The sequence below is a fragment of the Tauraco erythrolophus genome, chromosome 21 (assembly GCF_009769465.1).
Source record: "Tauraco erythrolophus isolate bTauEry1 chromosome 21, bTauEry1.pri, whole genome shotgun sequence".
NCBI lineage: Eukaryota > Metazoa > Chordata > Aves > Musophagiformes > Musophagidae > Tauraco > Tauraco erythrolophus.
The window spans coordinates 3479539-3501532 of record NC_141485.1 but is presented as its reverse complement, the minus strand read 5'-3'; the positions used below and the strand labels follow the sequence as shown (position 1 = coordinate 3501532).

The window sequence follows — 21994 nt, the reverse complement described above, 5'->3', positions numbered from 1 at the left end:
CAAGATTGTTCTCCTTTCCTTTGGCTCGCTCCGAGTTCCAGTACTTCCACACTTCATCACTCTAAATGAACCGTTTATGCTTTATTTCTTATTCCAGTTAAAATGTGGCTTCTGTGGGTTCCATAACTCCAACTTTTTTCCATTATAGAATTGTTTACATTACAGTGGAAGAATTGGGTTCAATTGGCGTAGTCTTCAGGTGGCTCCTTGGCCGTTTATGGCTGCTTTGTGAAATGCCTTTTTTTCCATTGGATACTTGTAAAATTCTTCCCTTTGCAGACGTTTGTTGAGACTCTCTTAACAGGAGGCAACGTTTTGAGACCATTAAGCCATTTCAAGGACGGCAGCTCTGTGGAGAGAAGCTGCTCATGGCGAGAAGCTCCTGCAGCAGCCTCCTGTTGTCATTGCTTGCTCTCCTGAGATTGCATGGTCTTCTTTGCACACCGTGTGTGCAATTTGAGAAGAAATGCTGGTAATGCCATCACTGAAACCTCACCAGGGGTTGGGGGCCTCACTAGTAGCGATTAAATTTGTCTCTTACTATTATAAAACTGAAACTAACAGTCTCCCGTCGCAGCTGGCTGTAGTTAGACTGTAGTGTGGCACGTCTTCCAAATTTTGTGGAACTGAAAATCATACTTCCTGATTCACACACCATATCTCACTACCTTGGCAACGACCTTACCCTTACTCTCAAGGGAGCGTAGGAAACGGTCATTTACAACTCAAGTACTGGGGATTTTCTCCATGCAAATTTGCTATTCAAGAGAATTTTATTGCAAATTTCTGCAGGTGAAAACCATTAATTTAAGGAAGATGGCTTGAGACCTTTTTTTGTCCCAAGGTAGCTGTCAGACTGCGGAGGAGCAAGGAGGGGATGGGATTAAATTCCCCAAGTTTCTGAGTACAGTGGAGAAAGTGGTTCCCAGGTTTGCCATAAGCGTACTTCAAAATTTGAAGAAAGTTTCAACTCTCTCTTTGCATCTGTCCTCGATCAGTAAAATAGAGATAGGTTATTTGTTTAGGTATGAAGCTGCTGGGTGTACACTCTTGTGTATCAACTTCTGGATCTCCTCTTTTTTGGTTTTACTTCAATTAATCTTTTTTTTTTTTTTTTACGAGAGAGGCTGTGCCTCCTTTATCATCTCATATAATCCAGAGTATGCCAATGCACTTTGAATTGGTTTCTTGTAAAGTAAGAAGGAAGAAATAAAAGAATGTGCTTGGTATCGGAGCAGCTCGCCTTTTACCAATTGCATACCAGAAGAATGGTTCTATTTTGAATTGTTTATGTATTACAACAGTAGTCACAGCTGTCACATAGAAAAATATAACTGATTTTTTTCAGCATTCTTATTTCACTGCCACTAAAAAATTACAGTATCAATGTAATTGCCTAAGTCCAGTACCCTGGTCTCTTCAGTGGGACCTGAAATGGGGACGTGAGTGACCCCAGCTCAAATCTTCTTCCCAGCAAGTCTAGAAAACGCAATGGAACTTCACCTTTTATGTGAGACCTGCTGTGGAATTTCACCCTTTAATGTGCAAATGAAGCCTGCAGGGTCCTCTGAATATATCTCTGGCTCCTGCATTTCAAAGTAGGCTTTGGAAACCTTGTGCAGGGCAACGGCAGTGCTGAGGTCTGTCATACTTTCCCTCATTATGCTGTAATAAATCTAGCTTTGGTTTGGGTTGGGGGGTATCAGACTCCCTTATTGGTCTAATAAAACATGACTCACTGAAGGGAAAAAACGTAGAAGAAAATTGTTGACAATATGTTTCCCAACTTGACGTCAAAACCCATCAAATCATTAATAGCAGAAGTTAAGGTTTGAGTAATTTGTTCTGCACGTAAAGAAAACTTGAAAATTTATTTGAATCTGTGACTTTATGAAAAGACCTTAGTTTAGCTCTTCTCTTCTTTCCCAGACAATGTTTCCCTGACCTTTTGCTAACTGATTTCTTTTAGCTACAACATCGAGTGTTCAGGCCGTAGACTATTTGAATTGCCTCTCACTTCTTTTGTACTAAAATAATGGCAATTCTTTCAGGTTTCTGAAGTATGTAGCAGTTCAATTCTTGAATAGATTTTAAAGCTAGTTTTATTTGGAGATCCATCCAAAAAAATACTTTCATGTAAGATGGAGACTAGAAGTAATTCAATTATATGGCATTTAAGTAACATTTAAGTGTTGGATTATGTTTCAAACCATTTTTAGCAAACAGCAGTAAGGTCACTTTCTTGTATAAATAGAAAAACTGACACAAATTCAGCAACCGATTTTGGGAGAAAGATCCAAAAGTTAAGAAAGTCCACTGTAAGATGTCATAAAGTCCCAGTCATTTAAAAAAAAAAAATTAACATAGACGATGGTGGCATTTAAATTCTAAAAGCAACATTAGGGAAAACACCGGCTCTAATAAAGCTGTAGGCCATAAATACCTACTTTAAAGGAGAACGTTTTAAAGTCTTGAAAATTTTCCTGTTTTTTTAAGAAGTCAGGGTTCTTATTTATCGTTGGCAACCTCATACTACTGTACAATGGCATGGCAAGAGCTGAAAGGCTCCTTAAGTTTTGGTGTTTTTTTTTTTTTTTTTTTTTTTTTTTTTAAAGAGCATTAATAGCTCAACATTGCACTTCAGATGGTCAAAAAAACCTCTAACATTTTACATATATAACAATATTAATGGCCAAAGTGAGAAAGACTAAGTTTTAGCTTAAGTTCCTTGCATCAGGGACAAACGTGGATTTTTAACTTATATTATAACTAACATAAAATGCATTTGAAATTACTTGTGTTTTTTCAGGGTCCACACATAGCATCAGTTACTCTTGCTGCATATGAATGTAACTCAGTTAATTTTCCTGAGCCTCCTTACCCGGATCAAATTATCTGCCCTGATGAGGAGACGACTGAGGGATCCATCTCGTTATGGGCTATCATCTCAAAAGTCAGGCTGGAGGCCTGCATGTGGGTAAGGTTTGATTTACAAAACTTAAGCAATTTTAATTTATGTACTTAATTTCTGTGTTCAGCAATACACAAAAATTCCTGAATTAGCAAAATAATGATAGCTCACACTGCTAACAGTAACAGGTATATCTGTGATGTGAATAGATGCTCTCCTGATCAACATTCCAGCCCTGGGTAATTTTAATGTCCTTCGAAAAGAAGTAATAGGATATTATTGAACTCTCTCTTATCAACTGCAGCCTTGACTACTTTTCTAAATGCTAGCAGAAAATGCTCATGTACTTCAAAGCTGTTGATGGAAAAGGTAAGTTTCGGAAAGGGTATCTGCATCCCATATGATCTGTCAGGTCTTACACTGTGTGCAGTTAAGCAATAAATAATTCCCAAAATGTTGAGCCTGTAGCTTGAATGAAGTTGCAGTTAACTCATCTGAAGGACTCAGGCCCTAATATCACAGCTGAAATGTTTTTCTGGGTTGCATCAATAGGTTGGATTAAATAAGAGAGTGTTACATTGCACATTTTAATGTATTTTATTTCTGTTTCTCTGCCTGTTTCAATGATGGCAAACGTTTCTCTTAAAACAGAAAAAGCAGGTTAGCTTTTAAGTGGAGCAGGGTCTTAGGAAATGCTGTCATTGGAACTTCCTTTCCGTTTTCCTTTTTTTCCCTTCTGCAGCTTTTTATAGAAATTTGATTTTTCAGAGGATTTTGGTCAGCTAAGATGTTTTATTCATTATGTATAGATTATTTTGAATTGCAGTTTACACAGATGCATCTGCTGTGAACTGCATGCCAAATTAACTTTATTTTACTACTGATCTCCTGTTCTAGCTGATTAAATTCTTGGGTGTCCAATTCAAATGTAGAGAGGAAATTCTGAAAATATATGGTATCTGATGTCTGCCCTTGTATTCCTTCTAATGATATGAAAAGATATATTAAGGCAACTTTGGTCAGCATAACTTTTAAAATTATCAGCAGCTGGGTTACTTACACAAGTTCTGGTTTGGTTGTAAGCGTTACAGACTACAATAATGTGTAGCAGTACCAAAGTCAAAACAGTAACAGAGAAAGTGAACTTACAGCCCTCTCGAGGAGCAAAGTACATCTTAAATGTGGCTCTTCCTAGCGAGAGGACAGACTTGCCTGAATGCTTGATAAGTGGCTAAATGTACAAGTACTTATAAGATCATAAATACAAGATTTCTTTTTATTTTCTTCCTCGTCTCCCTCTGCTGAAGTTTGTTTAATGGAGACTAGAGTAATAAAAATGGCATTTACAATTATGTTTCTAGGGTTGCAAAATAGGAATGTAGCTCAGGGTAAACATCTATTGCTTAATCCTCAGCATGTAAAATAACTGAACTATGATGAGAATTAAGTAGTTTAGAAATGAGTTAGCAGAGTTGCAAGAATGGGAAGCTTGTGTCCTGCTGAGCAGCGTGAGGGAGCACCAACGGTACCTTCAGTCTCTGTTCGAGCTGTGTTTCTTGGTTCAGGCTTGGGAAAGGACAAGGGAATAGGACCAAGCAAGAATGTTCGTGTTCATATTCCCCTCTTCCCCCCCTTTCTTTCTTTCTTCTTGCCTTCAAATTCGCTGTCAGCTACCTTTTCACTGAACTCTGTCTCCACTAGATTTTCCCTTGGGAGCATCCTCTGTCTACCAGTGGTGTCTAGTGTAATGTTATGCTTTCTTGGAATGTTTCATGAGTACATAAACATTGCTTGCTAATTTCCTGTAAGCCAAATCAAGTTGGCAATTGCTGCTCCTTCTTCCAGTATGTTTCTTTTGTCTTAATTCCAGTTCACTTTCTATGGAAGCTGTTGAAGAAACTTATTTTTGATTCTGTCACTCTCAAACCAGACATCCATCTTAATAGGAAAGCAATGGTGAATTCCAGAAAGTGAAAAGTCTGAATTTTTGCAAATCAGAACCTTACTTAAAAAAAAAAAAAAAAAAAAATCTGTTTTTAAACTGAAATCAGGAGTATTCAGTTTAATTCTTAATAATCTGGGTATGATTGAATGAGCTCACAAAATATTTTTTTCTTCTTCGTTTTTTTTTAATGATAGCAGCAACTTCTAATTTGATCTAAAATCTGAACTTATGACAAAGCCTGGATAAATGCAAAAAAAAAAAATTAACAGATGTGTACAGATGTGCTCCTAATGCAGCACATGGAGCCCTGTGAGGAATAGGTACAACAGCACCAACAGCCCATTTCTTTTAGACTTGTAAAGTGAAATTATGTTGGAAGGCTCCAAAGTGAAATCTGGCCGATCTCCTTGGTTGTTGGAGGGAGACAGGAGGGTGGTAGCAGTGTAAGTTTTCATGTGAAATGTTGAAAGCAGGAGGGTCCCAGTGGGGACTTGCAGACCTCTGACTATAAAGCTACCCAGACTCAGTATCCTGCAAGGTTTGAACACGGGGATTTATCTGCACAAGGGATTTGATTCAGATCACAAAAACATCAGCGGCGGTTTCAGCCAACTTAAACCAGGTACAGTTTTTTCCAGAGATTAAAATCATTACTAGTCCCCTGCATGTCAGTGGTAGCCATTTTTGCTGATAATGAGTGTTATGAGGATTAAATATCACTGTATCTAAGGAATTATTAGGTGAAATGAAAATGATGCTTTTTTCAATCACTGTAAAAGTTGGCTCCGCCAGTCCTGGCCTGCAGAAGGATTCTTAAAAACAATCTGCTAGGTGTATGCCAGTTTTCACAGCCTTCCATCCCACAGGGACAAGGAATTCGATAGTGCCCTACATTTTTAATGTGTTGCAGCTTTTTTTGTTGTTTTTTTTTTTACAAGAAATAAGGGGAAAGAATAAAAATGTTTAATTGCTCAGGATTAGCAGAACAGGCGGCCTGTGTCCTGACCAGGATAAAGTCTGTTTAAAAGACTTTCTAGTGGAGTAATTTCCCAGTTTCCTTTTCTGAATGTATTTGTGTAAAAGAATTTTGATTAGCATTTGCCTTTCCAGTTTGCAGTTAGGCCAGGGAATGTCCATGTAAAACTGGCATTCAAAGTTAAATGGTGAAAATGGACAGCTAATGTTACAAAAAGCAGTTAAATAAGTTACTGGTTTGGATCCCTTAATTGCTGCTTTTTTTTTTTTTAATGCACTTAAGGAACCTATCTGCAGCAGACATGAAATCATATGATTTTTGTTGAACTTCTGAAATGTTTTGTAATAATGAGCATGTGACTTATCCAATTTAAAGAAAGTTCACGTCCAGTACACGCATGTGAACCTCTTCCTCAGTGAGCAAAACGAAGCCAAAGCAAATTGGCGGAGCCTGGAGAAGCAATGTGACTTTTTCTTCTTGCATCACCCTGAGAACATAACCTCAAGTTAATTTTTCTGAAACGTTGTTGCTACTGTTTTCAGGCTTATCTTCCCTTGTGCCAGAAAGAGGCAGATTAATGAAGTTCAGCTTGTTTCACTCATTTAAATTTTTCTTCTGTGGAAAACAAGGGTATAAACATGCGAGGCTGTGCACTTCATACGCTCAAACCGAGAATTTAACAGTTTGGGTGACTGCAGAGAGCGGCGGTATTTAAAACCACAACCTGTTGATTTGGAATATCCACAGCAGCTGGAATTCTCCCTTGCTTGCAGCTGCATGTAGAGCAGGAACAAAGGAAATTGAAAAGCTTTCACATTGCTTCAAAGGAATAGAAAAGCGTTTGTTACAACTGACCCTAAGAAAGAAAAAGCCATCTGCATGTAGCTAAGTTTTAGCACTTTTCCAGTGTGGTGCCCAACTATTGTGCTGTTACCTGTCCTATATTTAAACCATTCTGACTTTAATCCAAGTTCCTGTTTCATTAGCCTCTGTTTATCCATATGTTCAGTCTTAGCTCTGTCTCTCTTTTCTCTTCTTTTTTTTCCCTTGGTTAAGCTAAAGTTGCCTTTACCCACAAGATTGAAATGAGTCATTTGATGTCCTGAGAAAACAAATATAATTTTCCTGTGGTGAGAAGGGAACCATGCTTTCATCTCGAGTTCTCTTGCCTTTTTTCATTCCATCTTAAGGAGAGAGAAAACTCGGGATCAAGCTTTGCTTAACCTTATTTTCCTTGCTCACAGCTATAGTAAAACTCAAGCCTGTTTTCTAATAAACCCTTGCACAAAGTCTCATGACTGAACAAGTAAACTACGTGACGGCAGCGGGGAGGAGTTCCCAGATTATTTTGAAGGCTGCTCAGGAGCAAGGGCCGTCACATGCCGGCGAATGTGTCTGGCATCACGCGGTGGGGTGAGACGGCGGGGCTGTGCTGAGTCAGGGACGGTGCCGGACAGCGGGCCCCCGGCCTGGCCGGCCCCGCGGCTGCAGCAGCGGCAAGCCGCAGCCTCCGCACCGCTCCGGGCGCAGCCGGCCACCGGGTGCGGGGCGCTGCCGGAGCCGGGCAGTGCGCCGCTCGGCAGGGCCCTGGAGATGCGCAGAGCGCGTCGGCTTGACCTTGCAGACCCCAGCTGGGGAGCCACTGGCTTGCAGCTGAGAGAAGCTGAATTTTGCTAAAGAAGGAAAGGGGGGTTTCAAAGGAGCCAGCATCATGTGTGAATTCGGGAGAAATTTGACCTGGGGGATAAAAGCAAGCTTCTCGAAGCAGCTGGTCTCGTCGGTTCTAATCACTTGAAATGTCCAGGGGACTGTGCTTATCACATGTTTCCTATTTAAGAATAAACATGAAAATAAATCAGAATTATTCTTTTCCCAGGGTGCTGGCACAGCCATTGGAGAGCTGCCTCCATATTTTATGGCAAGGGCGGCCCGACTCTCTGGTGCTGAACCTGATGATGAAGAGTACCAGGAATTTGAGGAGATGCTGGAACATGCAGAGACTGCACAAGTAAGAACAGCAAAACAACAGAATTAATAAAACACAGAGCAACTACATGGAGTAAATAACCATTCCAGTGAAATGGGAATGGGCCAAAAATCAACTGGTGTGAGTTCACAAGGGACTTCCCAGGGGTGGAAAAAGATCCTCCACTGGGTAGAGATACCTCTGGTGTTGGGAGGACAAGAATGTAGCTTGTTGAAGCACATACAATAGTGCAGTCAAAGTATTTGCTACAAATACTGCATTTATTTAGACTTCTAAGAACAATAAATAAAGGTAGGGAGAAAGTAGGCTAACAAACCCGTGACAGAGGAGGTGCTATTCCAAAATCCTGGTTGTTATAGCTGCATGTAAAGCCTCCCTGGGCCAGGAGATGATGTTCAGTCAGCTCATGCCCTTCAGATGACATTTGCCGGCCTTGCTGCTAACACCCTCAGGGGCCAGTGCATGACCCATTCATCAGCCTGAGGAAACATATTTTTCCTGATGTGAAAATGCAACCAAACTGCTCTGAATCCCTTTTTGTTGCTCTTGTCCTTTATTTTCTTGATGGATTAACTACTGCTTGTGTTACAGCATAGTTTGCAACTGATGCTGTACATTGGTCAGATATTATTGTAGATAATTTTTCATTCAGGTCAGGAGTTTTTTGTATTCTTCACAAGTTATTGATAGTGTCTTAGAAGAAATTAAACACTTTTCAAACTACTCGCCACTGAATTTTTCTTCTGTATTTTTCCTTCTTACCCTGTTTTGTCTGCCACTAAGTTGAAACAGGTCATGAGACTGCTATTAAAAAAAAAGCAGATGCTATTTACCATGCACTGCTGTCTTTAAAATGTTCTGCCAGGGTATTTTCTTGATACAAATAAATACTTTTACTTTTTTTCTCCCTCTCCTCAAAAAATGGATGCAGCTTTTCAATGAAAGAAAGTAATTTGTCTGGAAATACTGAGTGCAATCTAGTAATTCTAACAGTAAACCCTGTGTTTCCTGAGAGCCTTCCCGTACTAGAAAGTTCCAAAGGGTTTTTCTGCTGTTGTAAATAGTAAATTATTTTATTTCTTTAAAGATGCAGTGGGGGGGGGGTGTGGAATCTGATTTGGTCTTTACTCTGTCATCAGTCTTTGCTTTGCAAAGTAATCCCTAACTGTATAAAAATCAAGTCATGGTTAAAAAAAAGAAACGACAAACGAAACCAGTCAAATACATGACTGGAGAGCTGAAATGCTATCTCTGTTTACTGAAACTCTCCCAGCAAATTGTATGCATGTACAGTTGTGGGAGCAGCCAGAGTTGGTTTCCAGAAGGCACAGTAAGATTCTTGGGCAGAAAATTTTTGCTAGAGAGCATTTTGTCACGACAGGCCAAGATATAGCTAGCTGTATTGACTGCCCTTGGTAAACGAGTGGTGGTGTGTAATTAATTAAGAGAAAAATATGGTGTTATTTACCAGTACTTTTGATTTTATTTTCTTGGCAAGTGAATTTGGATTGAAGCATGTTGTTTTGTGGATGGATGGCCAGAAAAAGAAAAACATCTTTTTAAACTCCACTTGTGGTTTGGTGTCTATAAAACTCTTAACGTGAGGCTTTGACAATCCGATTAAATTGTATTGCGCTCATAAAACTGACGGTTCAGTTTTTTCCATTTGCTAATATGATTTCCTTTTTGCTTTTGGCTTCAGTCGTGTTTTTGCTAGATGTCTGTGGGAGACAGGCCTGCCTTTTCCTATGACCTTGAGTAAATTCCGATTTTCAGCATAGCCTATTACTATTTGTTCTGTAATTGCTGTTCATGAGCGGTTATTATGTCTATTTTTAAGCTGCTTAATAGCAATTTTATTACCTACATCAGCTTCTCCCACTCTCCCAAGTTGAAGCCTTATGCTTAAGAAAACACGGGGGATGTGACAAGTGTCTTATGCCATGGAGACCACTACAAATGCTTGACGTCAGATGACAGGAGCCTTCTTTCAGCCTAAAGGTCTCGCTTCATCCAGCCCTTTTGAAAGGCATGAAAATGGGTGTGTTAGATTTGGAAGAATAGCTTCCCCCCTGCTTCTGCCGAGCTGCTCTGTGCCTACAAGGCAAAGCCAAACGGCCTGACGTTTTTGCCTGCGTGTGTGTTTTGTTTAGAAAGCTTGTTGCTGCTGCTTCTCAAAAACAATGGTAATTTTGAGAAACAGATGAGGATCTTCTAGGGTGAGAATAGACCATGAATATAACATCCAGCTTGAAGGATCTGTGAGGGGAGATGTGCTTGCTAGCTTGGCACTTCAAAAAAAAAAAAAAAAAAAAAGAAACAACAAAAAGAAAGAACTTAAAAGGATTAAACAGTGTAAAGGTTTAGTGCCCCATTCAAAGTTACACAGAGTAAAATACCGTTTACTTTAAAGAGTCTATTGATGGATTTTCTGTCATAAATCTCAGATCTAAGTGACCTTGAGCTAGGTTTTGAGAAAACTCATCAGCCTGCAGATGATGTGTGAGTCTGCCTTGTACTTTCCATTAACAAACTTCAGAAAAAGCCCCTTACTTTAAAGGAACGCTCGCTGCTCCTTCCTGTGGGTCCACACCAGTGAGCTCGTCCCAGTTACATACGGGGAGCGTCAGAGCTTCTCTGGCCTCCTGGCTGCTCCTGTTAAAATCGACTGCCCCGGAGAAGGAGTGTGGTTTACAAGCTGGGCTCTTTTTCCTCAGAGCTCCACACAATGCCGAGCCCAGCGTGCTATAGGAACAGAGCAGTTGGGTCTGATTTGTTATTTCTTAAGGCAGTATTTAAAAATCACGAATTTTTGAAACGGTATCTCAGTTGCTGTTTACTCTCTTCCAGTTCGAATTCCAGAGCAAAGGAGTTTTTATCAGAGCTCCCTTTTTAGCCACAGGGAGTATCTCCAGTGCAGCCCTTCAAACCAACCTCTCAATTAGGGGAAGTGAATCTCCTACTTGGTGCTGGGGCAGCACATTGGTGATAATACAGTGCAAGCACACTTTTGTACAGTTTCACGTCTACACACACATGTGCAGGGACTCTCTTTTGCCAGTTTAGTAGTTGCTGATTGTTAAATATTCTCGTCTGTCTTCTGTCATGCCGAAACACTTGAAGCTGACGGAGGTTTCTGGTGAAAATGAAGCTTTTAATGCCAGCTTCCCTCAAGGTATGGCTTGGTGATCATGCGTAATGCATGGGCCCTTGCTGGATCATGGTGCTCCTCCCTGAGAGGAGAAAGTACTCATATCTTTGCTGTATATCTAATCCTTAATGACTGTAAGTGTTTGGATTCATTAAGTGACATATTTTTAAGAACTAATGATTTACACATCGGGCTTCGCTTCTGTGCAGCGTTGCTGCAGCCAAATTTCCATGTAAAAATATTTTCTAGTTGCCTATGTTACTATCAGCCACTGCTCTTTGTTTGCTTTCCAAACCCTGTCCTGCCTCTGAAGGAGTACAAACCTGAAAAAGGGTTAAATCCATAGAAATACCGAGTTGCAGCAGGACTCGTTTGTAAATGATTGAGTGCCATCTGCACGCTGAATGTCAGTCGTTGCTGGGACCTGTTTTTGACTCCGCTGAACCTTTACTGGTTGTGGTTTGTCTGGCCATCACATGACTTCTCTGAAAATTCCCCCTCCCCTCCATTTCCAGTAAACTGTTTGAACAGGAGTGACTCAGACTGAAACCAGCTTCCCTGTAACCACAGGGCTTGTTAAAGAATTTGTCAACGTGGACTCAAGAGGGTTTGTATTAAACTAAGCTGCAACTGCTCCGGTTCGCGTTGCGTCAGGAGTTCCACCGAGAACAACTTCCTGCTCGGAGAGTCGGCTTCTTGTCTGCAAGGAGTTAAACCGATGAACTTTTGCGATCGTGGCAGTTAGGCACATGTTAAACCCATCTTTCCAGCATTTCTGCAAGGTCTGGTGCCTTGAGCTGGATCGCTTTTCCGCATCTTCATGTGGGGTTTCTCTTTGCAGAAGCAGAACAAAGTACGCTGCCACACCCAGCCATGGTTCCTGGGAGAACCCGGCACTGTGTTCGGACACGACGCTGTGACTTCACTCCAATGGAATGATTAGGTGCAACTCATAAGCGAAATGTTACTTAATTAGCAGCGTGAAATAAGATGGCCAAATTAAAAATGGATCTCTCCCATGATTAAGCGAACAGCTAGTATCTGATAAGTTCCTGCTTGAGAAGGATTCGCTGGCTGCTGGCTTCTTTAATCAAAAGGTTTTAAGGGTGGCTGGTACAAGGAAAAAGAAGTTAAAGCAGACCACAAGCGGGTTTTTGTAAAGCAGTTATCATAAAAATGGAAGTGGTAGAGTCACATACAATAACTGGAAAACCTTGACTTCTTTTTTTGGCTTTCCCAGAAATAACTTGTTCAAACCCGACATCGAATTCCGTTCGTAATTTCTCCTGCTTAGTCTTCCAGTCACCCCCTTTCCTCATCAGCTTCCTCTCTTTATTAATTGTGCCGTACAAGAAAGAGATTGCTGGTGTTTGGTCTAGGCTGCCTGATGGGTGGCCACCAGGAGGCTTGTCTTCACACACCGCATTCCTGAAGCTTGATGCCTGCGTTTCTTAATATACATGGGGGAGTTTTCTCGCCCCTTTTATCTTGGCCCTTAATTAAATGGAAATTCAAACCTAATCAAACCTTGAAGCTCCACTTTAGAAACTCCCTATGAGTGCTATAGCTTGAGAGCGAGATGGCAAACCGATAGTGAACTAATAGTAAAATGTGGTGATTTTTTTTTTTACAGATAAAGTATCAGCTTAGTTTTAAATCGGTCTCCAAAATCGGAGAGTTGAACTAAGCTTTGAAATGAGTCAATGAAAGCTTTGAATAAGGGAACTTGTTACAGAGGGCTTCCTGAGAGAAGAGGTAGCAAAGAGTTAATATAGGCAGAGGGTAGACAATAGGAGCTATGAGTAACAAATGTGTAAGCCACCTCCTTGCTGGGTTTCTTTGGACACTGGCAAGAGAATAGGGCAGTCTTGTGCCTGCATTGTTCTATTCATTTGCACACCTGCTTACAGATAAGGAAAAAACAGCAATGAGCCTTACATTACATTTTCTAGTGGTCATCTAGAGATGACTTTTTCACATTCTTCTTAGAAGGGCTCTTTGTGATAAGGTCTGTTCCCTAAAACTCGTTTACACAGCAGCCCTCTGTCATTTTAGTGTTTAGTGTGTAAGTACATAAACCAGAATTCTGTTATCGAGCCACTGAAGAAATCTGGATTACTTTGCAGTGTTTTCACTCAATATTAGGATATTAGCTTAGAGGAATTTTTTCAGTAGCAAATCTCTCACTTTACAATAGAAATGAACTTTTTCAGAAAGAATGGCACCAAGTTTACTGGAAATCTTGCAAGCTGCATTTGTGCTGTAGTTGTGGAGAAGCAGTTGGTTGAACTCTGCTATTGGGTTTGCCTGCCCTGTTCTGTGTGTGTCGGGAATGCTCAGCACAAGTTTCTAAGGGAAGAATCTGGTCCTAAATACTGGATATTTCACTCCCTAGTGTTCTGAGAAAGACCTATAAATGATCAAAAGTTTGGATCAGAAACTGCTTCAAAAATATTTTTTCAGGGAAAACCTTCAATAACTGATAGAAATTAATTACAGTATCATAATCAAGAAAATGGCTGCTTTTTTTTCCTCCTTGCTCCAGACACTGTTTAAATATCTGTGTTGTACAAGAGTCTGGTATGCAGACCACTTCTCTAAGCTGTCTGGGAACCTCTGCTACTTCCGAGGGAGAACGAGCGGGAGGTATGCTCAGCGTTGCACATCTGCTGGCGAGGCTGAGTAGGGAGACTTGTGTGCTCCGAAGGGTTGGTCAACTGTGTAAGAAGTTGCTCGCTTTTGTTCTACAAGTGATTTCTGTATGCGTGGGTTTTCTTCTTTAACTTATTTCCAAATTCTCTGTGAAGAAACAATGTTGGGTTTTTTTTCAGTGCTAGTGACTTTGGCTCTGATTTGTCAGAGGTCAAAAAGGTCAATCCGTTTGTCTGGTTATCAAAAATTGCTTCCCTTCTTCATGATGGTGGCTAAAGCAAAGCAATAACTTGCTTCATTCCAGCAATCATGAGCCATTCCGTACAATGTCTGGATCTTAAACCGCACTTGCTGCTGGACTTGGTAATTTGTAATGGATTAAAAAAAAATTAACATCCTGGAGTTGCTCGTCACGCCACTGTAGATCGGCAGACCTGTGGCCACAATAACTAATTGCAATTGTAGCTTTGAAATAAATGAGTGCTCACTGTGCAGCTGCAGTGGTGTTTTAGGCAGCCAGCACATTGGTGGAGGCAGTGCCAGCCTACGCTTTCAACTGGAGAAGCAAAGGCTGCAGAGGTCAATGGCTGGTGTGTGGGAACCAGAGCGATAGGATGTTCTTTTACTTCGTTCTTCTGTCTGTATGTGGATGCTAGTATCTCATTATGGAATCGCAGAAAAATTCATCTTGAAAGGGACCTGAGGCAGTTTCTAGTCCAACATTTTGCTCAGAGCAGTGTCATCTATGAGATCAGCTCAGGTTCCTCAGGGCATTGTCAAGTCTGGTCTTGAAACGCTCCAAGACTGGAGACTGCACAACCTCTCTGGGTAATCACTTCCAGTGCTGGACTGTCCTAACGGCTTGGTGCTTCCCTGGCATGCCAGACTGACAACTCTCTTCCATGAAATAAATTGCAGGATCTGCTCACTGCCAGATCTCCTGCAAGATGTGCATAGAAAGTAGTTCTTCAGCATGCAAAGAAATAATAAATTTTATTTCATGCCTTCATGCACCATTATAAAATTGCACAGTGTCCAAGGGGACTTGTTGCTTCATGCTACTGCACAGACCTGAATTGAGGAGTAGAGCTGACAGGGGATGTGGTTAAAAGGGCTACTGCTCTATAGGACAGATCTGATAAGACTGAAAGGACATGCTCCTTCCTTTTCCTTCAGACCGTTTCCTTTAATTGTGTCTTATTCTTTGCAAAATGTCTTTATTCTTACAGTGTGAAGCAGAAGGACTTTTTATGTAGAAGTCTGAGAGCTTCAGTTCTGGTTGTGGAAAATGCTGGCATTAAGTTTGAGAGTGCCTACTAACTTGTTGAGCTCTAGAATATGTGTTGGTTTTGGTACATCACTTCCAAACTTGAGCAGGATGTTGGGTTGTAACAGTCTGAAATCTTGAAACTAAAGCTCCTGAGAAATTCCGTCATTATTGTCCCAAGGTCTGGGGGAATGTGAAAAAGTCATCTCTAGATGACCACTAGAAAACGTAATGTAAGGCTCATTGCTGTTTTTTCCTTATCTATAAGCAGGTGTGCAAATGAATAGAACAATGCAGGCACAAGACTGCCCTATTCTCTTGCCAGTGTCAAAGAAACCCAGCAAGGAGGTGGCTTAGTTTGCCCCTTATTTTTATTAAGCTGGAAGTATTTTTGTAGAAGCTGGAACAGAGATCCAGAGCCACAGCCCTTTCCATACCCGTTTAGGTGTTGAGAGTCATTGCAGCTGACAGGGTGGGAGATCAGTACCACCACGAACGACTATCAAAATATTCCTGCTTGCAACTTACTGGAACTTTACTCATGAGGTCTATTACCTTTGATGTCTTGCAGGAGAGGTATGAAATGGTTTCTTTGGTCACTGAGTAATGAACTATTTGCAGCGACAGGAGATGACTATCAACTGTATCTTGGTCTCTGTTCTCCTCATCTTAACTCCAGGTTACTTGTGTTGATCATTAAATGCCGTAGCTGATCTACTGCTTTCTTAGCTTGGATGTATGTTGTAACCTCTTGGCCTGTAGGTAGCTATCCGACCTCTTTAAAACTGCTCTTCTGCAGTTAATATGTTATTTCAATGAGTTAATAATTCTTCCCAGTCCTCTGAAATTCTACAATTCACTGCCTAACCACAAATGGTCATTCTCCCATAAGTTGTGTTTGATTCCATTGTGTTGTAATAGAAAGCCAGAAGAAACAAAATACTGTGCAGCTCATTTTTAACATAACTCAGATTTTTACATAAAAAGGAGTACTGTCTTTGTAGGCAGCTTTTTAAATGTTAAGGAGTTTATATTTTTAATAATCTGAGATGGTAGCTTCGTACATTGTCTTCAATCTTTGGAAAAAAACGTTTTCCTCTTCAGATTATTATTTGGATAATTAAACTTTGTTTCTAGTAAGAAAATATTATAACAATAATATACTTAAATCTTGTCCACTTCTTCCTCATGTGCAAGTTACACATCTGCATGAGGAGAGTCTGCTGGCACGAGGATGAATACCTGTCTCTACAGCAACTTTGGTGCTCTCTTCCTTTGTAGAGGACTATCAAGGTGCAACACATTCACTGCAGATCTTGGTTTATGTCTCTGTGTTTCTTTAATGTTCATTCATGATTCTGCTGGGTTTTTTATTAGAGAAGCAAATTCTGCATAACCCCTTGCTTCCAGAAATCTGCTTTGAGCTCCTGAAGGCTGCCACCTGCTACGTAACTAATATGCGGCGTGAGCGATTGCGTTGACACTCGCATCACCGGCGTCCCCCGGTCCTGCATTAAGTTACTGTTCTCTCTCGTGGAGAATACACACACTGTGGACTTGTGATTGAATTTAGTCTCAGGTGTACGTATTCCTTCCCTTCTTCACTGACCTTCCTCTTGGGGCTATATCCACCGATGTTGCTCATATGTTTGTAAAGTGCCCGACATATTTACAGCAGAAAAACATTGTGATAGAAGAAAGGTTTTTCTGGGCCTCAAATCATTCAAACTCTGGATCATATCTCTCAGAGATTGACAAGTGCCATCACTGCTGCACGCAAGGAAGAGTTGGTTTGTGATAGGGAGTCGTAGCTTTCTTGGTGCTCCTAAAAACCGATTGGAACTTCATGTTAGAAAATAAACTGTTATTTTACATAATTGTTATAGGCCCATCTGTGCAGTCGTTCAAGCAAATATCTTCTGTCGAAGTCTTACGGGTTGTTTCTGTAAGGACTGTGGGATTCAATCCAATGCTGATTATTCAGAGCTCCTTGGTAACCATCATCTAGTTACTTGCTATGGATCCATCAACAACCTCTGTTCTTAGAGATTAAGAAAAAAGAGGCTTCACAATTTCAATGTGAACAATAAATCGTGGCTGTTCTGTTTTTTGATAATACATCAGTGTTATAGAAGGAAAATATTTAAAAAAAATTTTTTTGTTTGTTCTTGACCTTGTTAGCTAAATCCAGTGAAATGTTGTGTACTCAAATACAGAAGAGCTTGTGCAACTTGCTTTACCGATGAAGGAAGAAAGAAGAAATAGAGATTTAAATTATAAATGGAAACAAAACGGGTAGAACAAAGCCTTGTAGTTAAGACAAGACTGTCAATTCACTCTTTGAAGGAGATCTTTTTTATAGGGATAAATGATCCATGTGAAGTTATACTTAAAGCTGTACTGTAATGCATATTTAAAGGGGAAACATTGTGGTAAATCTGGCTTAGCAGCAAAACATGTAATTTCTCTTTACTATCCCTTTAGCTTTGGAGGTTTGGGAGGGTTTTTTTGCTTTTGCAACATGTAGTAATAAAAATGTGCCATTTTACTGAAGGCAGATATGAAGCAAACTTCCTCAAGCCGCCAGCTGAGACTTGTGAATCAGTATTTCAGCACTGACCTTTTTATGCCTCCTATTTCCATCTCAGTTCTTAAGATCTGATGATTAACCCAATGAAGTAATGTTTAATCATTTAACCTTCCTTCGCCTGTATTGTAGCACTCACAGGAAATGTATTTCCAAACCAAAAAAACAAGTCATCTTTGAAAGGACATAGTGAGCTAAAGTATCCTGAAATGTTATAGAGCATGAATCATATTAGCTGAGAGTCGAGTCCAGTCTAGATACTTTAATTTTGGGGGAAAATGTTTTGCCTGTAAGTAGCTAAACTTTTATGTCTTTTTAAAATTATTTTTTTAAAGCAGTAAGTTGTGGAAGTTGTTCTGCTTTTATTTCAAATGCTTAAGAAAATAGAGAAAATATTGTTCCTTGTGCAGGCTTTATAACAGAAAAATTATGTTGTGAAATAGGTAAAAGTTGTGAAACTGATGATTGTATTCTCTGAGAAATGAAACTTTTAAGGGTTTTTTATTATTGCAGATGTCGCAAAGATTTTACAAACGAAATTTAAGGAAGCAACCTAACAAATATTTCTGAACTTGTTTTCATTAAAGTAAATGTTGAGACTACAAATACATAGTTTTATTGCAACCCTGATGTGTACATTACCATGCAAATTATAAACAGTTATGATTACATTAGATCATAGAAAATAGGAAAAAAAAATTCCTTAATTTATCTCTTTTGGCTTATTTAGAAAGTTTGAAAAAGGAAGACAAATTAGAAGTTCTTGACTGAAATGTTTAGAACTAGAGCTGTGCTTTCCATGGAGTACTTTGTGATACATAATGAATGTAGAAAAACTTCAAGAAAAAATAATCTGTGTAGTAACTTTATTTTTTTTAAGTTATGAATTAATAAATTGAGAAAAACTGCCCCAACAGTGGTTTGGGTTGGGTTTTTTTTAAGACACAAACTTGTTACTTTTTTCAACGCTTTCTTCATTGGTTTTGTAACAAAAAGTGTATGTTTTTAGCTGGAGGGAAAAAATTAGTTTTAAGGCAGCCTTGAATTTTGCAGCAGTCTAGAAATGTGGGTGAGGGAAGCTGTTTATTTTTAAGAAATTTGATGGAAAATGGTGCACTGTGCTTGCACTAAGTTAATACAGTTGATCTATATGTAATTATAATAATATATTTCATTAAACCAGCTGTGCTGCAAGCATTAGTTTATAGGTCACTTGCTAGAGAGCTTGTTTCCAAATCCAGCTTGTGAAAATTAATACAACAGTGTATTAGCATTGCAGTCTAAGATAATGGGTAAATATGTCAAAATTGGACTAGAAACAACTTCCATGGAAATATATTGTGGACCTATTTGAATAATCAGGTTGTAGTGTTTTATTTTAAAGATACTTTACAATGGAATTTATGGAGCTGTGAAAATAATCTTTATTGGCTTATAAAAGCGAAAATATTGTTCTAACCCCATGAGTATTGTGAAATGGTGAACAGAATAGGAACTGAAAATATCCTGGTCACAGTCGGCTTTGCTGTAGAGTTCAGGGGGAGACATCTTAGGGAATTCCTACATAAGGCACTACTTTTTCAGTTCACCTTTTCGAAGAAGAAAATCTGTTGGTGAAAGGACAATGTCACCGTTACGCTTTAGCACCCTTTTTCATTTTTTTATAGTTAATTTGTAGAGAAATTCTGAAGACAAGTTTCTACTTTTGTGCTTGGTTAAGGAATTAGAGTTGTCTCCTTAGTGTGCTGTGTTTTATTTTCACTGTTGGTAGCTGCGTGGTCACATTCTGCAGAAGAGTCTTGCAGAGTCTTTCCAGTTCCTGCCCTAAATCTTCAGTGGGACCGAATGTGTATGTCGGTGCTGACCCCTGCTAGTGATCATGCATTGCCTTGTTTCAGTTTTGGTTACTAACTTGGAAATACCGGTGAGGGAATTCTAGTTTGAGAAGGAACTGCCCTTGATGTCGCAAGATTTTTTGGACTTAGTTCCCTGGTAAATGATTGTGTTTGTTATAAATAATAAATTTGTGTCAAAATGCACTCTTTTAACTGAAAAGCATGAAAAAGTTTAGTTTACTTGTCGTGGAAGCATGTTCTAGACCTGTTTCTGCTAGCAGAAGTTCAAGTGTTTGGTATCAGCCTCCCTGGAAGCAGGGTTTAATCATTCATACATATACTGGGCTTATCCTAGAAGTCGAATAGAAAAACATCAGGAGCAAGTTTTCAACAAAATGTCAATATTTCACCTATTCTATTTTGCAGTAAGACATTCACGATCCCAAGGTGTTACTCCTGGTTGAAGTTAGCAAATTCACCTCTTACAGACCGTTCTAAAAGGGTTTTTAGTTTCTCCTGTGCTTAAAAATGTCCCACTATAAGATGTAGGAAATCTCATTTATTTGGCATTTTTCTCTAAGTTGAAGCATTTGTTTTAGTTTGGGTCGTTTTTTCAAATATAAAGTATAATAAATAGAATTCTTCTCATTTTAGTAAGAATTGGGAGTGTTTTATTTGAGAATTAGTTCACTATTTTTAAAGCTCTGTAATGGAGAAAAGTTACCACTTGAAAAAGGAGTGTAAAAAGATACTAAATGGCCTTGGCCTTATCACAGCTTTTATTTTTTTTTTTTATAAATCTGACATAGGAAGTTTTCTCAGTTTTACAGTTCAGAATTTAAACAACATGCAAGAACATTGTCAAGCAACTGTAATTTACTTGCATTGGTATAGAGCATTGAAGGTTTCAAGAGAATTGCAACAAAGTTAAAATTGCATGAATTTAATTCTTCTGGGTTATCTTGTAGTTACCTTAGTGTGGAATTTAGAATTTCGTCCATTATTGATTAAAGTAACTTCCTTGTGAAATTTATCTGATGAGTTATCTACAAAATTCAAATTGGTGAATATTGCATTGCTACTGGAAAATCAGCTTTTTATTGCTTATACGTAGGGTTTTTTAAAAGAATTAATAATTGCTTTTTGAAGTTTGCTATTACCAAGGATACTCAGCTTTTTATGATTACTGTTGCCAAGCCTGAAGAGATAACACTGACCCTGCTTTTAACTTTTTGGACAGCTTTGCTTCAAAAGAATTTTACTCTCATGTAAATTCACTTCTCACATTCAAATAAACTGCTCGTGAGAATCTTTATTTTTGCTTTTTAAAATGTTTAGTGTGTATTTGGTAAACTCTGAGACTCTTGAGTTTATCATGAGTGTGTCTGGAAGTTGTGATCACAAAATACAAGTAGGCAACATGTTCTTAGCATGTTTTTTAAAGAATAGCTCAAACATTTTATGGTTTGCCGCCTTTGTTGCTTTTAGAGTATTTTAGATTCAAGTCTATAGATTTAATGAACTTTACAAGTTTGTTGTAGAGAGTACCTGGAGTTAGCTATTTGAATTAAGATCCTGGATTTGAGGGTAAAGATCTCAGGGTATAATGGGATTATTATATTCTGGCTTTGTGTTTTGAGAAAGTGCCTTTCTAACATTGTGAATGGTATTGAAGGAATCAATTCCCTTTGCTTTTTTAAGCACCGCTGGCATTTCAAAGATACGGGGAAATAAATACTGGGAAACCTGTTTCCAAAGTAGTGTGAACTTCGTACCACTTGCAGGGTTTTGAAAAACAGAACTCAATACATGTGGGTGGTCAGATTTTCACGCTGAGCATTGTGAATTTCTCTCTCTTCCCTCTAAGCCCAGAGTTTCAAATTGGCCTTTTTGTTTCTCCCGGATTCTAATTAGGAAATCCCACAGCATGGAGAATACTGAAATCACGTACATTTTGAGGTATGTCCGTTTTGGGTTTTGCCTCGTTAATGCTTCATTTTCTTCTTGGCAGGATTTTGCTTCCCGGGCTAAACTGGCTGTCCAGAACCTGGTGCAGAAGGTTGGGTTCTTCGGCATATTGGCCTGCGCTTCAGTAAGTTCATTTCAACCACAGAGTTGGTAATCACAAATTGCAGTTTGAAGGTATTGCAATGAAATTAATGCTGTGAACCGTGGCTTGGTTTTATTTGAGTCCGTGTGGATCCTCAAGCCTTCCTCGCTGTTCCTGTGCTCTCTGTGATACTCAAAGGAATGGGATGGTTGTGGTACGGGCAGGTACAATAGCACTGAGAAACTCGTTAGTACCAAACCCAGAGAATTCTGCATAAAAGCACAACTAATTTACCAACCCAGCCTTCAGCTTCACTGTTGGGCTTCTTGACACTAGTTCTCCTTGGAAGAAAATAATTTTGGAATAGCTCTATTTCCTTTTCAATCCATCTGAAAAGAATGGTGCAGCAAGGGATCCCTTTTTTCAGAAGTTAATGCAATTCATTGTATAGTTCAGCATGGTGTGGTGAAACCTGATAAAAACAGGCCAGTTCACTGAAGATGCAAAAGACTTGTCACAGTAAGGACGACTGGCAAGAGACTGAACTAAGACATTCTTAAAATTCAACAAGTTTCTATTTCAGACCAGGGTTGCTCCCTGCATTTGATGTTGAGACCACGTCCTCTCTAAGAG

At 39.4% G+C, this 21994-nt stretch overlaps 1 protein-coding gene across 5 annotated transcripts in view; it reads left to right on the top strand.

The window, feature by feature from the left end:
* The window catches only part of VMP1 (vacuole membrane protein 1), a 67242-nt gene that overhangs the window by 26048 nt on the left and 19200 nt on the right, over positions 1-21994 (top strand). For all 5 annotated transcript variants that reach the window (XM_086624415.1, XM_086624417.1, XM_086624414.1 and 2 more), the window contains 3 exons: positions 2810-2977; positions 7709-7840; positions 21323-21403. In XM_086624415.1, the coding sequence (XP_086480541.1) occupies positions 2810-2977; positions 7709-7840; positions 21323-21403 (381 nt within the window). The remainder of the gene's footprint in view (positions 1-2809; positions 2978-7708; positions 7841-21322; positions 21404-21994) is intronic.